This window comes from Triturus cristatus, chromosome 2_2 (genome assembly GCF_964204655.1).
Source record: "Triturus cristatus chromosome 2_2, aTriCri1.1, whole genome shotgun sequence".
Classification (NCBI taxonomy): domain Eukaryota; kingdom Metazoa; phylum Chordata; class Amphibia; order Caudata; family Salamandridae; genus Triturus; species Triturus cristatus.
The window spans coordinates 257,504,211-257,524,805 of NC_140582.1; the positions used below are offsets into that span (position 1 = coordinate 257,504,211).

A 20,595-nucleotide genomic window follows, 5' to 3' on the forward strand; every position below is an offset into this window, starting at 1 on the left:
CCAGGAGAGCGTGGAAGTACGTACCAACGCATCACCTGAGGTAATATACAACTATTGTGGTCTCTTATTAAGAACACAACCATTTTGCTCCCAGTAAAATTTATGATCTCTCAAAGACTGATGAACATCCCCTCCCCTTTCTTCTGGCTAGTGGATCCGAAACCACATTCTAAGGAACTACTATTGGAAAATAGAATTTTATAGTGCTTAATACTCCTACGTGGGGGGCTGAAGCGCTCTGCGTACATGGGCAGCATGCTACAATGTGTAGTGTATGTAGTTGGAAGTATGTTGCCTTTATTTTGACCCTATGTAGGCAGTTGTTCCATGTTGAGCATGATGACCAGCGAGGGGCGGTTGTTGTGAGAAGTTGGCCTGGTATATGCTGTCCACTAGTTAAAGTGGGCACCTTGCACCAGTCCAAACGACCCTTATTGATGATTAGGTTAAAGACCACCTTTATTGAAAGCAATCCTAGTGGTAGCTATGGAGAGCAGTCCTCAGGCTTGGTCTCGAAGGAATGTAAAGCAGCTTGGTTTACCAGATTATAACCTCCTGAATGACAAAAGGAAAGGAGAACCACACAAGGAATATATAAAATATATGTATTTATTACTAAACACACTCTACTAACCTCGTTAACAGATTAGAGAACAAGGCACACAATATCAAAGCACTAGAACGACAGTAAATAGCACAATAAACAGCAGGCTCCAGGGGGAGACCGAACCATATACTAAGAAAGTGGTATAACAACCACGACTTGACTAGACACAGTGCCTAGAGAAAGGAAAATCGCTGGGACCCCAAGGCACCACCCAAAATAGTGACACAGGGGACCCACAGAGGATGGGTGCAGTGTGAGAGCACAGACACGAGCTCCGTACAACTCTATGGGAAAGTCGCGGTTGGAATTTTAAAGATTAAGGACACTTAGGAGAGGACTTCAAGCAAACCCTTTGGAACATAGAAGGTTCTAAGGCCAGCACCCTTGAGAGTACCAAGGTACCCGTGTTACCTATCCCAGAGGAGCCGGGTGCATAGGGGTCAAGTGGTGTCGGAAACACTTGTTGATTTCAATGGCGTGATGCGAAGAAGTGCTGCTGCCGGGAAGATAAGAAGTGTCCGGTGTGATCCAAGCCTGGATCAAAGCTGAGAAGAACCTGAAAGCAGAAGGGACAAAGGCTGGGTCCCTTCACAGTGACCAGGGGCACGGCAGACGAATGCCCACCGATGTCGGGTGCTTCAGGTGAGAAGAGGTGAAGCTTGACTCTGCAGCCACCGGGACCAGGAGACGTCGATGACGACCAAAGTCCGGAGGTGAGCTGTCCCACGAAGGATGTCGAGTGCTGGGGGGGGGTCAGTGTCCGGATTCAACACCAACAAGCCTTGGCAACTGCAACCCACGCGGTCAGAGGAAAGATGCTTCGGTGAGGACCAGTAAAGGTTCTGGGGACTCTCCAAGCTTTGGAGAGTCAGGGCACGTCTGGAGCAACCAGGAAAGCCAACGGAAAGTCAAAGTTACCTACACAGGGACCCACAGGTCGACGGACCAGGGATCGCGAAGGGACCTCGAGCTGAATCATAAAATACCAGCCCACGGAACACTTGTGGAGTGTAGGCCGGAAATCTTCAGTGGAAATACTGCTCTGGGTCAGGACTACAAGTAGCCCAAAGCACAGCCTCAGGGATCGCCGAAAAGCATATGCTGCTGCAAATGGACACGGTGCACAGGGGTACGTGTTGCATGGTCCCCACGAGAGCTTCTGGTCTCAGGATTGCTGAGAGCACTAGTTGACCTCGGGGGGACACTTCGGAACACCCCTCCTGCGTTGCAGAAATCTTCGGAGTCCTCAGGAGCTCGGGAGTTGCAAATCGGTCAGATTCGTTTAAGGTGCCTGCCTTGCAGGGGAGTAACTGCTTTACTCCAAGGGAGATTCTTCAGTCATCCAGCATAGTGTAGATAGTCGAAGTACTTGGTTTCTGTAGCAGAGTTTCGTCTAGGTAAATCTAAAGTCCTGCATTCAAGGGTTCCTACTTTATACCCAAGGAAGGGGTGGGACAAACTCTGGGGACCCACCTGTGGGAGGGTCAGGACAGAGGGGTGGCTACACCCATGTCCTTTGTCCAGTGTCGCACCAGAGCAGGAGCAAATGGCTCCTGCAACCGGTTTGAGCTGAACTATGCACAGGGACACCAAATGTGCCCCCAGTGCAGACATCAAAGCACTCTCAGAGTGCACCCACACAGCCCCAATACACTAAAGCCGTCTGGGAAGTGATCACACCTCTCTGTGACAGGAAACCTATTGTCCAGCCTTCCTCTGCCGGAGTTTCGTCCAGCAGCAGGAGGGCAGACTCGTGTCTGTGGCAGGCAGCATCCATTTTGTGATGCCAGGGTCAAGAAAGCTGGTACCGGGTGTACCGGTGTTGTCATATTTCTCCCTCTAGGAGGGAGAAATCATACCTCCCACACCAGTTACTGGTGTGGAGGTATGATTCCAAGGTGTTTGACACCAAAAACAACAAGTTTCCATGCAGCCGTTTTAAAGTTAGCATTTACCGCAAGGTTATATAGCACTTAAGTATATAGGGTTGGCTGCATCACAAACAACCCTGGAATATAGGTTCCGAAGGCTGCAGAGGGGCTCTGCTCATGCAGGTGCACCCTCTCACATAAAACCCAGCACCCTGCCTTCAGGATTGATAAGGCCTGCCATAGGGGGTGACTGATAGGTTTATATGTGCAGTGATATGGACAAGATATAGTGAACCTATATCTAAGTAAGGGGTGCATGCACCACCTTACACAGGCTGTTGTAGCAGACCTGTGGTGTCATTTTGAATGGTCTCCCAGGCTGCAGCCCCTGAGAGGCCTCTGGAGTACCTATGCCCTGGGTACATAGTATACCATATACTGGGGACTGATAAGGGTACCCCAGTATCCAATCTGGAGTGTACCTAAAGTACATGCAATCAATTTAAAGAGAAATCAGCTAGGCTGGTGTCCTGGATAGCAGGATCCCAGCCAGACTAAGTCGAAAACAGTGAAACATCAACAAAAAGTGGGGGTAACTATAAGAAGCATATCCTACTCTCCTACAGTTATCATGATCAGGGATGCCACACTTACCAGTGTGATAGATAAAGAAGTGTGTGTGAGTGCGTGTGAGAGAGAGAGAGAGTTTATGGTTTTCAGTAAGCTGGCAGCTTTGAACAGCTCTGCGTGTCCCTTTATGGTATTTCTCATGATCATAACTTACGTAGCTGGTTACTACACCTGTTGTCCAGTCTCATACATTTTTCCTATAGTTTATGGTCCTAAGTAGGCATAGGTTGGAGGAAGAAATTGTGGCAAGATCTGCAGGGAATAACTTCGTTAATATCTCGCACCCAACTATCATTGTGAGATGCCAAGAAGCAGTCCTAGTATATAGCTCGTCGAACCAGCAGAGATAGACTACATTAAAATCCTCCACTGGTCAGTGGCATGTCTCCTAAGTTATTCCAAGACTGTTCAGTTTGTGATGGGTGGTTTATTGCTGTGGACTGGTACAGTAACGGGTGATTAGTATAACCTGTAATTGTTTCCATCCTACGCGAGTTCAAAAGGGTCAAGCAACATAAAGGAATTTGTATGCAGTCTCCATGAATTACAATGGACAGTCTGACCACTACCCCCAAGGCATTGAAGTGATTTATGCAAGGAAATATGCTGCTCTCGAATCCAAGATTTTTTTTTCGAGTGGTAACTGTTAGTTACTGGTGCTCTGAATGAAAGCATTCCATGCACTTACTACAGTTTATATGTGACAGATTAGATTAACCCGAGTTAGGAGTGACCTTTAGCGGGAAGGAACTTGTACATGCATGTTAATGGCTGGGGGTGTTACTAGAGGCGCTACAGGAGATTAGGAATTGCTTGGTCATAGGGGTTTTATGAACTTTGAAATGAGGTAAGGACAATTTGCAGAAATATAATAAGAGGGATTAAGGCAACATGCATATGATTTAGAGTAGACTGTGCTCAAGATGAGGCATGCAGAGGATGGTAAATAAATGTAGGTTCATTTGAAAGAAAAGGAGGAACAACATTTTGTAGTTTGAAATCAAGGAAAATTTTCAAGGGAATACAGAAAAGGCTTTTTTGGGGCTGCACGCATGCATTTGGGGGATGCAAAACTGTAGAAAGAACACTTTATTTACTTTTGAGATAGTGCTATTTGGCGCTACTTTTGATAAGCATCAGAATTAGGATAATAGTGTGCTGAGGGAGTATTCCCTTTGGGGTGCATGCTTTTCCAAAGTTCATCAAAGCAGGTCTAAAAGGAGACATTGAGAAATCAAAGTTACTTTGAGAGTATATCTGCACTCAGATTTAAATGGGTGAACTAAGTCGAGGCTCACTCTTATCCTCCATGTGGCATGATGGGATAAATGGACTGCAAGGAGCCCAAGGACTCTATGGAACCACCATGCAGATAGTATTGCCGACAAATGTGAAAAAGGTGTTTGATGGTAACACCCCCACATAAGGAAGAAGACCCATGATTGAAACTACCCAGAACTGGCCTAATGAATTGTAATCCCCTAGCTTAGTCAAGCTCCAGGCTGACATACATAGGCTGATAACGACTTGGAGTTTCACAACCATGCTGCATAAAGTGGGTCTGGTACAAAACAACTTTGGTTCAGTGACAGGGCGGACAACTACAAATTTTTCAAGTCGAAGAAATCTGGTAGGGGTCCCCGATTTCTATAATAAATCAAAACTGAGTTTTGAAAATTTTGAAAATCTTTTGAACATATTTGTTTGTATGTTCAAAGCAAAGACACCCCATGTTCAATTTACATCTGGATAGTTATCACTAGACTCAGTCATTGGGGAATACAAATGAGCTGAAATAATTTACCAAAAACATTGCTCAAGCCAGTCTTTCTTGAAATACCAGTGAGATGGTTACACAAGTTCCTATCCTTTGATTGATTACTGCAGACCCAAACATTATGTGTATGACAGCACCATACATAATGCTTAAAGGATGCAAAGATCGGTCATGAAATCCACCGCCTAGCTAAGCATAGGGAAGCCATTTAATATGGTGAATTAAGATTGATTGGATGTGACAAGTGCATTATGTACATTTATAACACTGGAATACGCTGACTTTGTAATGTAATAAGATGCTGTTTTTTACAATGTATATAGTACTTGATATATGGCTCTTGAACCAATTCAAATAAATAAAATTACAAATTGATTTAATATTTACAACCTGGCGAGGAATATATGCTGCTGCCATGGCTAGTATCTTAATGTACATAGGCCAAAGGGAAGACTGTTGTATTGGTAGCATCAGACCTCAGTAGAAATCTGTGCAACAGACCTTAAACACTTGTAAATCTACATTTTGAAAATCCACTAAGCAATTGCCAATGCCAGGGTTGCACTGCTACCAAAGAATGTACTCAGGCAAAAACTGTGAATTTGCTTGGCATCATAATCTAATTCAGAATTACTTCATATGGTCATAAGCCTTCTGTCTTTTTGTGATACTCCTAAATTAGGGCCAGGGGACCAAGAATATTTACACTACTGGTGTTTAACTACTGGACCACACACTGCCCTCTGGTTTTAGTCCACATTTTGAGGTCTTCTTGCTTTAAAGCAGTCAGTTTTGATTGAATCATTTCATACAAACATTAATGCTAGGTGGCAGTTTCACTTAGACACAAGTTGGTTGTGTAAGGAAATATACTCACAAGATTAAAAGACGGGCCTAACATCATTAAGCAACTACCAGTTCATTTTTCACCAATGTTTCAGACATGGAGGCTTCGTTTAAACCTTTGTTTAAATAAATATAGCAGACGTCATAATGGGTAGTCATACTACAGACAATGCATAACTGCTGTGCTTTATAATCAATGGCTGTGCTGATGTATTCTGCTGGTGCAACAATCTTTTAAGACCTGTGAAAAGAGCTACAATTGCATCAACTAGAACTTTTCCCTGTCTGGCATGAATTTGGGTTCATAGGAAGCGCTTAAAATTTCTACCACAATTAATATTTCATGGGGTGGGAAGCCTATTTTATAAAATAATATTTGATCTGCAATACTAAATGGTGATTGCCAAAATATATGGAATTACTGTACTATTAACTACATCAGCAATTGTTTGGACGGCAGAAAAACAGAAAACAATTGACTGGACTGCAGGAAAGAGAAACACTAGGATTTTCATTTGGTTCTTTTCTTTTTAGGTCTCGCCTACATACCACTTTCAACTGTCTGTTATCAAAGACCTATTGTGGAAATCCCAAGACTTACAGTTGGCTTTCAGCCAGCCCATTGCTTACCACTGGTTGACTTTCTTACCACTCATTTGCTTGCTTCTAATTAGATTGCTTCCATTCCTCCTTTTTGAGGTTGTTCTCCTGGACATAGCTTCTTTACCATTCTTCGACTGGTTGGCTGTATCCTTCAACTGCTCACATTCCAGCTACTACTTTTTTCTTTAGCACCTAATGGGTATGCATGTGTTTCCATACCTTTATCCCCATGTGCTAATTTCCTCTTTATATCCCTACCTTCCACATTCTCCATGTTGTCCTCCCCACTTCCATCCTTCCGTCCACAGCTATTTGCTTTTTTTGCAATAATTTATTTTAAAGTTGTTTCCGTCCCCCCAACTTCTCTATAGCTTCCTCCACCCTGCTCCCCTGTTATTCTCGCTGCTTTAAAGACATTTACTTCCCCCTACCTCTTCCCTGCTTCACCTCATTCAGCGCTTATTTTATTTTTTATTTTCCTTTTTTGGACGGGCCTATCAGTTGCAACTTTCTGCTGGTGCTGAACAGCATCTGCCAACAGTACTGGAAATGTCAGCTGGTGTGCATTGGCAGCCAAGAAGTTTAGACCAATTGGCTTCCCCCCACACTTGTTTAGACGGACGAAATCAGGCCTGAGAAACACATTTTGCAGACAGTAAACAATGTAATATGTAAATCTATACAGATAAGATAAGTGAAGTACATATTTAGGCTGCAAAAAAGCCCATACAATATTGTACAAGTGTCTTAACATGTTCACAATATATTTGCCAATTTCTCCTGGCAGTGGTGTGTTCTGGACTGGCGGCCTTCAACTCTCATGACTGAGGTAGACACGCTGTAATTTATTAGAATTAGTGAGCTCATAGCAACAGGCTAACAAACATGCACCAATAACAATTGCACAAAGTATTTGGCTGAAGCTGCCAGCAAAACCAATGTCACAGACTGATTGATCTCTACCATACAGTCTAATAGCATTTCAGATGCATCCATCAAAATGTATCAGTTTGGCGATTTGGTCAAACTCTGCTTCCCTGTAACCATAACATTTGCTTATACATCCCAAACCAGCACCAAAATGTGACCCTTGTTGGTGTAGAGGTAAAGGACTAAATGTGAGGAGTCTTGCCTACCTTCATTCACACTGATGCAAATCTTAAGTATGCTCGTTCTGCAGCCCTTAAATAACTAAAACTTCACTCTAGATGTCCCAAAGAGCAAAAAGACAACTGCGCTTACAGTGTACATGACACAAAACCTCCTTGACGGCAGCAGCGTCTCAAGAGGGAATCAGAAAACAGTGTGCCACTTAGCGTATTCCTTACTTTTCCTTTGAGTTGGCTGTGAATGTACATCAGGATCATTCGCGGGACTTTCACCAGCGTTATGATGAAGGCTCCCTTTGCCACTGTGCCAAGATGGTACCGAAGAAGGCGGTTGACGGAGCCCAGGATAGGCATGAACGGCAGATTACTTTTATCCCTGCAAAAACAAATCACACAGCACACACACTTGGTCACAAGAGCTGCAGTAGAAAAAAACCTAAAGAGAAAGTGGGCTACAGACACAGTTATCTGATGGAGGTTGAACTCTGCATCTATGTAACAATTATAACAAAAACAAATCCTGAGCGTATTGCTCATTTCCAATCACCAATCTCTGAATCAAGCACACAACTTGAACCACTAGTCTTAACCCACAATTCAACCTCTTGGCCATATGTTTACACTGTACAAAAACAAAAGGAGCATGTTATGGTAAAGGCAACTTCAGTGTTAAACCGCTACCTTAATATTCAAGGGAGATGCACTAATCAATCATGTCAGTTGACTAACCTTCCTTCTCCCCTTGTAAACTTAGGTTTGGGTTCCAGCACTAAGGAAGTGAGCCCTGTGACAAATGAAGGGGCTATGATAGTACAGGAGCCCAGCACATTGTTCCAGGTTAATCCGGCAGCGTAGACCAAGCAACTGTTATTCCCCTTCAATTCTGCCTTCATTATTACAAGTGGAGAACTGAACTTTCTGGAACTGGTGAGAGAGGAGCTGTTCTGCACTTCTGACAAACGCATAGCCAACTGGAAAAACTTTTGGAGCCGGAGGGCAGGCAAGTAACTACATCTTGAGAAAAGGCAAGAAAGGCTCAAAACATTCCTGCCTGCTCTCATCAGCAACTTTGGCTTGCTCCAGCGAGGACTACAAGCTGTGGGCTGTCCTCAATCTAAAAGTATCCATATCATCTACAGGAATTTCACGTCCCTCCCACTCCCTGGTAACGTTCACTGTGGACTGGTGTGCCAGCCTCCAGATGCATTAAATTAAGTACTACTGAAGGATGGGATGCAACTGATCTTCCAATGGTGTAACTTAGTAAAATTATCCCCTAATGACAGAGTGACGCGAATTAGGGAGGAAGGAGCTGCTTTGATAGAACAGGAAGGGACAGCCGACACAGGGGAGAGGTGTGTACTGAAGTGCAAGTTGGTAGGGATATCAGTCTAGTACTGAGTGTATGAGTAATGACCTGCTGTGAAAGACTTGGTTTCTTTTATCCAAGACCGTCTCAAAAAGGTTGAACACCACAAAAGTTGCCATATTCTAGGCTTGTCAATGAGATCTAGTTGGTTCTTTGTGAGTACATATGCTAGAACAGTAGGTAAAATCAAAAAATTTGGATGTGCTGGTCATTGAGAAACCGGAAAAACATTAAAGCATGTAGTAGAAGCTAAACGTTCTCATGATCCTTGATATTAATCTCCAATCCTTAAATGACCCAGTGGTTATTTATCAAAAGATTTCACTCCATAAAAGTAAAGCACATGCAGTATGGGAGGGAATGGCGAGTTCCAGCAATGAACATACAGTTTTAGTACTGCCCTAGAGACAGTTTTAACAGTCTCGTGAGCCTCTTGACAAAAAAAAAAATCATACACTAACGTACACACACGCACACAAAACCATGTGAGCTTTTGGTCAGCCATCTTCATCCATTGATCTGTTCAACTGTTATTCACATTTTGCTTCTGCCCGGCACAACATAAAGCAAAGAGCAATGGGTCTGCTCTTTCCAGTCATTGGCTCTATTGCACTTTAAGTGGCAGCATTTTGCCTGTCAACATGTGCACATCCCTCTAAGAAGTGATCATCAGTGACAGGGATGGTGGGACAATCCTCTGGCCAGCATTTGTTTTTAAAATGAGGCTTGTTTTTATTTATGTGGCACAAGCTTGTAATAACACAACACAATAACCATTGCACCACCTTGCCTTTGCCAATGCTTGCCAATTTTGTAACTTAAAATATTGCAAGTAAAAAAATCCATGTAGTGCCATAATATGAAGAAAGTGTCACATTAAATGTGCATGGTGTCAGGATCGCCATAAAGGATGTTTCTTTTGCTTTCTACTACACATTTGAGGGGAGTTTTCATTGTACAATCAACAGATCTTCCCTGAAATTATGTAATAAGCAGATTTTCTACATATTCCAATGTTAATCTTGTAAATGTTACAAGAGACACATGAAATCAGTCAATGATAGCTTAACATCTTGGAGACACGTGGGTATATGGATGCAAGAGTTGTGCAGAACTTCCTTCACAATATGGCATTACTCCTAAGTATTGCTGGGAACTTTGAAGCTAAAACCAGGCTTTCTCCTGTGAAAAGCTGCACAAACATAACTGTTGATTCTAGGATTAAATATCTCTATGAACGGTAAGAAGAAAGCTTGAGTTTGTGAGAATGATTTTGTGAAGTGTAGAGTAGTTGATGCACTTCGGAAAAGAAAACGTTGTGCAAATCAACTGAACGCCTTCACATTTTGCACCCAATCCATAATAAGCGTTATCAAAGCCAAAGGGTCTGGCCTAGGAAAGCTGTTTTTTTTCCAACTGCACGCTTATGCCACTAACAGAGAAAAAACTAAACATGGCTGCTACATGCCCATATTACATTTGTACAACTAAGAAAAAATATTCAGAAATGTGGGCGCTTTACTAGTGCTGCATTTTTAAATTATTTATTAAAAACCCTTTTCAGTTTTTCCATGCATTTTAATAAAATTATTATTCGTGAGGGAGATGAGAATAAATCACCATATAAGTAAACACTCAAATAGCAGCCAGCTACAATTTTGCCTAAACTATTCTTACATTCTAATAGGAGATAGAAAATAAATCGCCATCTGTCTGGGGACCCAAAGAGCAGATCAAATAAATAGCTTGATTTAAAATTAATATACAGAATAAGTAAAATAAAAAAAAGAGTTTAAACAAGCTCTGTCTCTGAAGAGAAAAATGCATTTTTAAATCAGAAGTAAACAATGTGCACAGGCTTTGTATAATCACTGAAAGAGAAGGGAGCCAATGTTAAAGTGGATTGTCCCACTGCTCCTCGCTGCATGCTATTGTGAGCGGAAGCATATTGTGACTGTCAATTTAATAGACCAATGGAAAAAGCCCTGTAGCCAAAAGCCCCTCTAAGCAGGTATATTACGTACAGATTTGTGGAAAATCAAAAATTTGCCAAGACGACTAAAGCCGTTTCAAATACTAGAACTCAAAAACACAGTAAATGAGATTCAAGTAACCATAAATGAATTGCTTTGTAGGATTCAGGAGGAAACACTTTTAGCAGACTAATTATAGAAAAACTAGAAGACTGGGCAAAGGTAAAATAACCTCTTAATTTCAACCTGGTTGTTCGACTCTTGACAAGATCTTCACCCTCCTTTCATTGGTCAAAAAAAAAGATAATTCCAGCTCCAACAAGAAACTAATTACATGGCTTGTTAACTACAGTTCCGCATTCGACTGGGATGATTGTGTGCAGATCTGGTTGCACATTTCAGGTCTGGGGCATTGTGGAATCAATATTAAATCTAAGACTGAAATGTAGGTTTGAGCGAAAATTACATCAGATGGCAGACTAACACCCAAACCAACTAACAGTCTAAGACAGGGATACATCTTCGCTTATGTGTAATTTTGCTTATTTGTCTCAGACCCATGTCAACGATTGACCAAAAAGGACACTTTTCCACCTAAGCTGGTCCCACACCAGATAGCCAATTTAACATACGACGACGACCTAACTTTGCAATCAACCTCCCCAAATGGCCAACAGAGACTTCCCAGCAAACTGGCCAACTAGAAAATAAATGTAAATGTATTGATCCGGTTACCTCATGTAAATTACCTAGGCAGGACAATCGAAAACACGTGACATTATCAAACAGATGCCGACAGGAGGACTGAAACTGTTTCTTTGCTCAAATGGTGACCACGCCATCTCAGTTGCTCCAACTCCATTTTCAACAAACGTTGACCCCGTAATGTCATATAGTATGACATTTTTTGCCAGTAGTCGAATAACATTTTAGGCATAATTTAGATAATCTGTGTGCGGCAGTTATTAATTATTCACAAATCCACCTAAGAACACCAAATCCACCTGGAATTAAACCTTATGGCAGGCTCTGTAACTAGCAACAACAAGCATTGGCATAGCCAATAGGTCTCGCCTTTGGGACCTTATAAGTGTTTAACCATGCACCAGTTAATGTTGTTGCACCAAAGATATTGTGCTGCATATCTAAATACTTATAAGGTCCCAAAGGCGAGACCTATTGGCAATGCCAATGCCTGTTTTGCATGTATGCATACATCCTATTATTTGAAATGCAGATTTTTTTTTTAAAGGTATGCAACTCGCGAGTAAAAATTACACCGAATTTTGCACTCTAGCGTTAACTTCCAACGTAATAATTTACAAGATTTAACAGTGGTTGGCAGTTGAGCCCACCAGTACCGTTTAGCCAGTATTCTGTAGCTTGTGTCTGTCCTTAATTTCCAGAACCGGGTGTAATCAGGGCCGAAGGGTAGACATCGCCCCATGGAACCCGGTTATGTGCCTGTTCCGGGTCTAGCAGCAGCTCATAGCAGGGTAGAGAGGCAGCCTCGGCCGATGCATTCACCTCGGATCCAGGTCAAATGAGCTCTGCTGAGAGCGGTAGCGAAGGGGCGGAGCGGCACACGTGTGGGAGGTGGCAGAAGGGTAGGCGGGAGCAGGAAACACCGAGGCTTCGCGAGCAGCAGCAGGCCTCGGGCTGTGCCGGACCATGGCTGCGGTTGCTGATACACAGCTGATGCGGACCGTTGGGCTTACCGGTAAGGACACTTGGCACCCCTCCGGAGCAGCGTGAGCAGATAGGTCCCTGGTGAACTTTTTGTTTTGGCACTGTGCGCAGGTTCTCTGGAAACACTGTCTGCATTTTGATAGCATTGTTTGTTTAAGGTGACACTTCTGTGTTCTCGTGAAATTGATGGCCTTACTGTCCAACTCACACCGCCCAATTGGGTGTTGCCCCTCATTTTCTCTGAGCAGAACTGTCACAGTGGTGCATTTTGTCACACTAGATGTAGACGTTTAGTTTATCTACCTACACATTAGCATACATGCCAACATCTTGAAATGAAAAATAGCGAGATTTGGAAAAAAATAAATAAAGGAACTTAATTTTTCCCATTAATATACGTAGAAGTAAATGCAGTTTCGGGGGGAGACTGGTACAACACAATTTTTAACTTAAATAAGCGCTGAAACACAAACGTGGCCCCGCGGCCGCGAAAGTTATTTGTTGTGAGAGAGAGGGGGAGCAGGAGGTGAGCCCGCGAGTGGTGCGCGCACGCTGGGTGGAGCAGTCATCACTTTTCAAGCACTGCACTCGTGCTTGTGGCGCGCCGCTGCTCGCTCCCGCAAGGTGGATGCCGCCACAAGTGCAGTGCTTGAAAAGTAAACACCGATGGTCCTCCTAGAGCAGCAAATGTGCGCTGCCTAGGCGGGACCTTAAAACTACTAGTCCTATTACAGAGCCAGTGCCAGAGCTGCTCCTATGACCCTTAAAGCTGTACTTTTTAGATGCTGGTTCAAGGTAGGGAATAACCTTTTTTTTCTTGCCATAAAATCATGATCGGCTAACTACTGGAACAATCAAAGTAGCAAGCTGAGAAACAGTGCAGACTTTATACAATCTTGGGTGGAAAAAGTGTCTCAGGAAAAATAAGTGACAATGGCAATTTAAGTCTGATCTAAATAAATCAATACTGAACCAAAGATTAAACTACCTATCATCAACATAGATTGCTGGCAGATTTTCCCATTTTACATCTTCTCTGGAAGTTCATCTAACAAACGTAACCTTGTTCGCTTATGATTAGCATGCATCTCTACTTTAGAATTTAGTGGTTCCTTGACAGAACCCTTACACAAAGGGCCTTTGTAGCCGCTGTATTACAAGCACAGACATAGTTGACCATTTAATCTCCCTGCATTGCATGAACTTTCAAAAAAACATATCTGCGCCCAGTGACTGTTTCGGTTTTAGGGCTCTGGAGTTGCGCCCTCTGAAATTTCAACATCTCTTCTGCAAAAATATTAAATGCATTGATTTATTTAGATACGATATCAGATAGTATTTCTAAGTAAATCAATGTATTTTAGTCTGGGCTGCCTGTCCTAGGCTGTCTGCCCTGCCTCACTCTGAACAAGGAGCTGGAAGGCAGGCAGTAAATCAACTTTCTTCAATGTGACAAAGGGTTGATCTTTCTAACGACTTTCAGTGCCATGGACGTCTTTGGTGATACCCACTGTAGGCTAGCAACGCTGCCAACATCACAGTTTCGGGCACTGCATCCCTGCATGAGGCTGGATGCCATTTACATGCATAGATTTAACCCTTTCCCATTATTCACAGGTTAGGATTGGATGTGAGCACGGTAACTGAGATTTGGTGCTTTGTCCTTGGTAATTGTAAGTGTTAATGCTAAATTTGTATCAGTTATATTGTCCTCAGAGACCTGGTCAATCAGAACTCCCCCACTGTGACGACACCTCAGGGAGTGCCTGGATGTCGCTGGTCCCTAAAGAAGTGGAGCTGTGGTATTTGTTCCCCAGCAAAATTGATCCAAAAGTCGTGCAAGGCTTTTGTTCCCTGGCTAAATTGATCCAATATCTTCAACTTTTGAGGGAGTCAGTCGCAAAGGGATAAGAAATGTGTGCATGAAGTGTCCTGATTTGTGGAATACCAGAAAAAACATAAAATGTTAGGAGTATGCATGTCTCGAATATGGTGTGCATACTAAGTGGTTATTCAGGTCCTGATTTATTTAAATTGAGCGGCGCAATGGTCTGATAATGTTTTATCCCCACTCCGGACATTTTGATTTTAAGGAGAGTTAGAATTGCTAGATGTTTGTGGCTGCGTAATTCTGGGCATCTGGCTCAGTCATATAGCATTAAAACAGACATTAAAAATGGTCCCATTTGGCCCTATCTTCATGCCCTTAACATAATGCCAAAAACATTGATTTCTAAACAATAAATGTTACAATATTAAGATAATGTATGTCAGCAATTTAGTTCCTGGTCTATTTCACTTGTTTTACTTCATCTTGTATTCCCTAAGAGAGTTAGCTATTGCCATCATTTTGTGTTTGTATTTTTTGTGTGCTTCCTTTTACTCTTGTATTGCGTAAACTTTGAACCGAGTTGCACCAGGTATTTAGGACGGGCCGCGATTCAGAGCTCTGACGCCGAGGCTGAAGACAGTGCAAGATTCTCACAGTGCCTGTCAGTAGGTTGGCATCTCTGCAGAGCACACAGAGCAATGGTTAGGTATTACAGTTTGAACTGAAATTCTGTGAAAATGTGTGTGAAAGGTATGCACAGTTAAAAGATTGACAAGGCGAAAGTAAAAGAAAAATAAGTGCTTACACGTGAGTGAATGCAGTGCATATTTGGGGGCTGTGAAGTGAAGGAGACTCGTGGAAGTGCATTCAGGAGAGTGAAAAGAGGGTGCTAAAGCGGAAAGATGAGGTTTAAAATATGCAGAGGGAGGAGCTGTTGAGAGAAAAAGGGCTAACACGTCTAACAAAGTGCACATAACTGAAGACCAATACTCTTTTCCACAGGCCTCAATAACATTTAATACATGGTCTCCCAATTTCAGATATGGACGATTTTCAATATTAATTATTTGCAACAAAATCATTTTTACTCATTTATCTTGAGCAGCTAATATTGCAAAGCCAAAAGTCTTGGCAGGTTTCAGTTGTTGAGTTATATATCTGAATACAATAACAGAAAACTCCGAGAGAAACCAAAATACAAGTGTGGTGACACACTAAGGGAATCATAGAGAAGTAATTTACGTATTTAAGCCACGTTCCTTGTAGAGACGCCCACTTCTGTCATCCCACTTAAAGCCCTGTCTTAAAATATTTCTATATGACCGACTGCAGCCAGCAGCTGTGGGTGCTTCCCCAAGCCCTGTTAGAGCATTTTCTTCCAAAGTCAATGCTGCATGCAGGGCAAGGCAACGGGTAAGCACACACTTTAAAGGGTATAAAGTTGTCACACTGTACAATTTGCGCAGTACGGTAACTTGAATATGTTACTGCAGTAAGATATGGGGCAGTTTGTAATGTGTTTAAATATTTCAAGACTACACGTTCACAATTGTTTTATACATTTTCTTCCTTTTTCAATAAATTCTTTATTAAAATTTGCTTTCAAATGCACCATTTGCCAATCTTTTTAAAACTTTTTCTCGGGGGAGGCCTACCCCCGAAGTCCACGTTTGTTGATTAAGCTTGATCGATACATAAGTCATACCCGACTTCAATGCCCAACTATTTTCAAATTTCACCAGCCGCCACTGCCAGCACCTAATATTCAAGAAAGAACTATAAATGCAGCTGCAGCACTAGGTTTCGATGGCCAAAAAAAAGAATCAAATTATCAATTGCTTTATTAAGTGCTGGCAGATTACTGTGTAGAGACTTGAAAAGCACGCTTGCTGGAACGTGAATAGAAACCTACCTGTGTGTTCGCATAAAAAAACTGGGCTGAGCAATGACCAATACAAACTTGCTTTTCGGTGCGAATAGTCAACTTGAAATTTCAGTTAGGAAATTTAGACTGTTTTAATATTTTCACATCACCAAGAGAAAATCAAGATCACATTTAAACTTGCTTTTCATTCTTACCTTTTAAAAAAAAAATTGTATTGTGATTTTTATCAGCACTAGAAAAGCATTACTTGCTAATTGTTCAGACCTTTGCTGTTGATTAGTCAAAATCATACTTATATTATATTTTTGGAGCATTGGGGCCGATGATCACTAAATAATGGTATGACGAGAACACAAATAGAAGGAAAAGGTTCTGAACTGAAATTAACATTCATATCAGGACAACTTCAAAGCAAACCTGCTTAAGAAAGAGTGGCACGTCTCAGCCTTTCTGGCTTTCCTCATAAGTATTCCAGGCTCATTGTTCGAACGTTAGTAAACACAGCGCGTGCCTCTGGTGCACTTAATGATGTCCTTTCTCTGGTTTTTCGCATGCAAATTGCAACCAGTGCATGAACAAAGGTTATTTATGTAAGCCGCTAACATGAGGTCAAACGAACAAAATAGGAGGAAATTGTTAACAGCACTGCAGTGGACCCAAAAGGGTCTAAATTAAAAAAAACACCACATGACTTTCAGACTCGTACTGATACGACGATGCTCCTCAAACACCATAAATTATAATTTTGAGAGAGCTGCCATACTATGTCAAGCAAGGTCATACGAAGTCCTGAAAAAGCTGCCTCCAACTTTTGAGAACTCCCAGGTCCAGCTCTAGAACCCCTGTCTCCAGGGCTCAAGGCATTCCAACTGGATCCTACTGCGATCTTAAAACATCCTGACTTTACATGCACATGCAAGTGCGGTGCAATGTTCATGAATGGCATTTTTGTTACTTAACTCAGGTTTGCGTTCCAGCTTGGGAAAAAGAATTAAGAGCCGGTCGGAATTTGGGCTAGTTTGGTGCTGTGGAGGAATTCTTTCATCAGACTCAGCTTGGACAGAAATCCTGGAGGATGGTTTCTTAATTATACCCATAAAGGATGTGGTAGTCAACACCTAAAGGGAATTTGCAATAATTTTAGCGGTTTTAATACTGTACTAATTAACTAACTTTGATCAAAATCCCACAAATAGTAACAAGACTAGGCAAGCCAACTGCCTTTGCCATACTTTCTGTTTTATGTTAAATGGCTGCTGTGAATGCGGATGCATGCAGCCACAACAGACATCTCTGAAAATGAATTCTAAAATGTAAAATAAAATGATTTCAAAGATGACTGCCACAGATGCACACGCACCCATGGTGGCCATCTTTGAACGCATTTTATTTTATACATCCTGTTCAGAGACGGCCACCATTGATGTAGATACAACCATTGCAGCCATCTTTAAACGGATTTTGTAAAAATAAATAAATATGCACCCATGTGTTTGCTTACATGGGTGGGTGGCTACAAATTTGCAAGGGGGGCTAAGAACGCAGTGGATGCTTGGTGTGAGGACTGAAAGGGGAGAGTGAAAATAGGGGGCTTGCCAAGAAGTGGGAGAAAGAGGGAGACAAAAGATTCTCTCTCATTCACTGAGATGCAAGGTCTGACATCAGCAGGGGGAAAATGCATCACCAATCATAAAGCTGTGAGACCTAAATTCTCGTAGGTGGAACAACCACTAAAATAGGGAGGAAAGCCATCGAACCAAGAGCGGGGAAGTGAGGTAGACACAAATTCCATCCTGTTATGGCCAAGGTACTGAGTCAAAGCACACAATGAAGTGATAGTCGATGAGATGGTGACCATTGAGAATGAGGTACCCGTTGACAACGAAGTGAAGGGATTTTGCCCTTGTAAGATGGTTTTAATAAGAAGTACATCAGAACATCTGCTGCAGCAGGTTATTCATGTCACTTCTGCTAGTAAAGGGTCAAAATGCTGGGTGGTTGAATCAAGAGAAGAGGTCTGCTCTTTTTGTAACAGATATTGATTCTACATGTGCTTCCTTGGTGAACTTGTTAAGGACCTCCTAGTGTTTCCTATTTGATATCTTTGTAGTTAAGTTGCTAATGGGTCACTGGTCGCCGAATCATCCCCTCAGGAGGGGACATCCACAGAAGTGGGAGAATCACTTGTGCCTTGCAGGCTAGGCGTTTGTCTCAGTCACGAAGGGGCTTTAAAGAGAAAGTCTTACAGATATTGCATTTAGATGCCTTAGGTTTTGGATGACGGCTATAAATACATTTAAAAATGCAGATTATCTGCAATAATTTCTTTAATCCACAAACCAAACAGGCTTCAAGAGAGTCTGCAACTTCTTATGAGGAGAGGTCTGCATTGTTACTGAAGCTTCTCCTGGCCAGGAGGGAAAAAAACGTATGCTGTAGTAGGTGAAGTTGAGTCCTGGATGTTGCCCAGGGGAGGATAAAAAATAGCTATGGTGGAATCGAGGCAGAATGAGAATGCTCTGGGCCATTCACCTCATTGACTAAAGTTTGGGAGCTTTCAATTGAGTGGTGTATGCTACTAAACATTGTTCTTGAGACAATGGGCTATTTTCTTATAACTTTGTTTAGTAATTTTTTCACAGGAGCTAAATACTAAGACAGCACATACATATGAGCTTCAGTTATGCCAGATATGTGGCATTTACTGCAGAGCATTGAATAACGTGACACAATGTGAAGCATTTCACAGTGAGTCCCCATCAGCTCACGGAACAGGCGAGATTTGTGGCAGTGACCCAGTGTCACGCTGCAGATAGACACAAAATGGTACCCGAATATCGTTTGGATGAGCAGTTGGGTGGATTTTCTCAGCATACTTTTCTGACATGCCCTGACAGTAAGCATCCCATACCAACCCCCTTAGAGACGGCATACTTCTCTGCATCCACCTCATGGCCACACATCTTTCAGCTAAAACAAGGAGAAAGATGACAAGATGCAGATATGAGGAGGGGAGGTTGGAGGTGTCTCCCACTATAGCTGTCTGAGGAGAAGGGTCAACTGGAGTCTCCATGATGTCAGAAACCACCAAGAAATCATCCCGCCAATATGAGGTAAGGTTGGGACAGCTCCCGGCCAGATGGAGAAAGTTTGCATTAGGGAGCTCGCATCTACACATTTAATTTCAGTGCCCTAATTAAATTTAGATATGCATTCTAGAGTATAGTAGGATTGGTGCGAGTATTTCAATTGTAAAAGTTTATGGTTGAAGGAGAGCAATATTTCTTTTTTTTTCTTGTCCGCAACAGTATTCCCATGTTTTATCAGACAGGAGGATACACCTAGGAGGTCTCTCATTTAAGTCTAGCTTTCGGTAGCTTATTCAACACATCTGCTAGGAACATAGAGTAAAGACACAAGATTGAGCGTCCCTCCTCAGCCCTGTCTATATATGCTGTGAGGTTTTGTAAGTCTGCCAATGGTGCCTGATACGTGTAAAGGCCAGCCTTAGCCAACGATTGGAGCCTGCAGGAGTAGGGCATCAACGGAGTAGCATCGAAGCGGGTACAGAAATTAATAGAGATAAACGTATTGTTTTTAAATAGGTAGCCAATGGTGCTTATATTCGACCGCTGCAGACCCTTGACAGCCCTCACACTACTAGGAGGCAATAGAGGGATCATCTGCAGCCGGCAGCTTCGGGGAAGAGGGAATGTCATTATGCAATTTTCAGGCTAGCTCTCATCATGCATTGCTCGTCAAGGCAAGCATATCCATGCCTTGTCGTGCCATTCAGGGCGGTGCACAAATACGACCCAGTCAGTGTGTGTGTTCAAGCTCTTGCTCGCCCATCCCTGACGTGCATGGGTGTGCATGCAGTGAGTTAGAGCCCAGTATTTTAGGCAATGAGTCTGCGCCACCAGATATTATAGGTAAAAGTTGGGTAACCCAAGCCCACCTCACTGATTAGGGCATGCCAACACTTTCCAGCACATACAAGGTTGACCCCCACGCCATATCTGATGCAATCGCCAGAAAAATTAATGCAGGAAATGAACAGGTATGTTAGTGAACTGATGTAAAAGCTCAAGCAATATCTCCATCTTTATTAAGGAGATCCTCCCAATGAGGGACAACAGAAGCTGAATCCACCTCTCGATGCTCGACTCAATTTGGTAGACAGTGTACCATAATTACTGTGGTTCAGGTCATCCGCATCCAGGGTGTCCCAGATCCCAAGGTCTCTATCTCAGAGTGTTCCAGTGTGGGTTCCTTACAAGTGTCAGTGAGAGGGAATACCTCCTATTTTGACCAATTAATTTGTAGCCTAGAGTAGCCCAAAAAAAGAGAATTATTTCTCGGACAAGAGGAGCTAGATTAATCTCCAGCTTCTGCACATACAGGA

The 20,595-nt window shown here is 42.5% G+C and overlaps 1 protein-coding gene across 2 annotated transcripts in view; it reads right to left on the reverse strand.

Annotated features, from left to right (window-relative positions):
• Positions 1-20,595, reverse strand: part of SLC44A1 (solute carrier family 44 member 1) — a 419,880-nt gene that overhangs the window by 35,563 nt on the left and 363,722 nt on the right. For both annotated transcript variants that reach the window (XM_085641304.1, XM_085641303.1), the window contains exon 11: positions 7,663-7,819. In XM_085641304.1, coding sequence (XP_085497430.1) covers positions 7,663-7,819 — 157 coding nt within the window. The remainder of the gene's footprint in view (positions 1-7,662; positions 7,820-20,595) is intronic.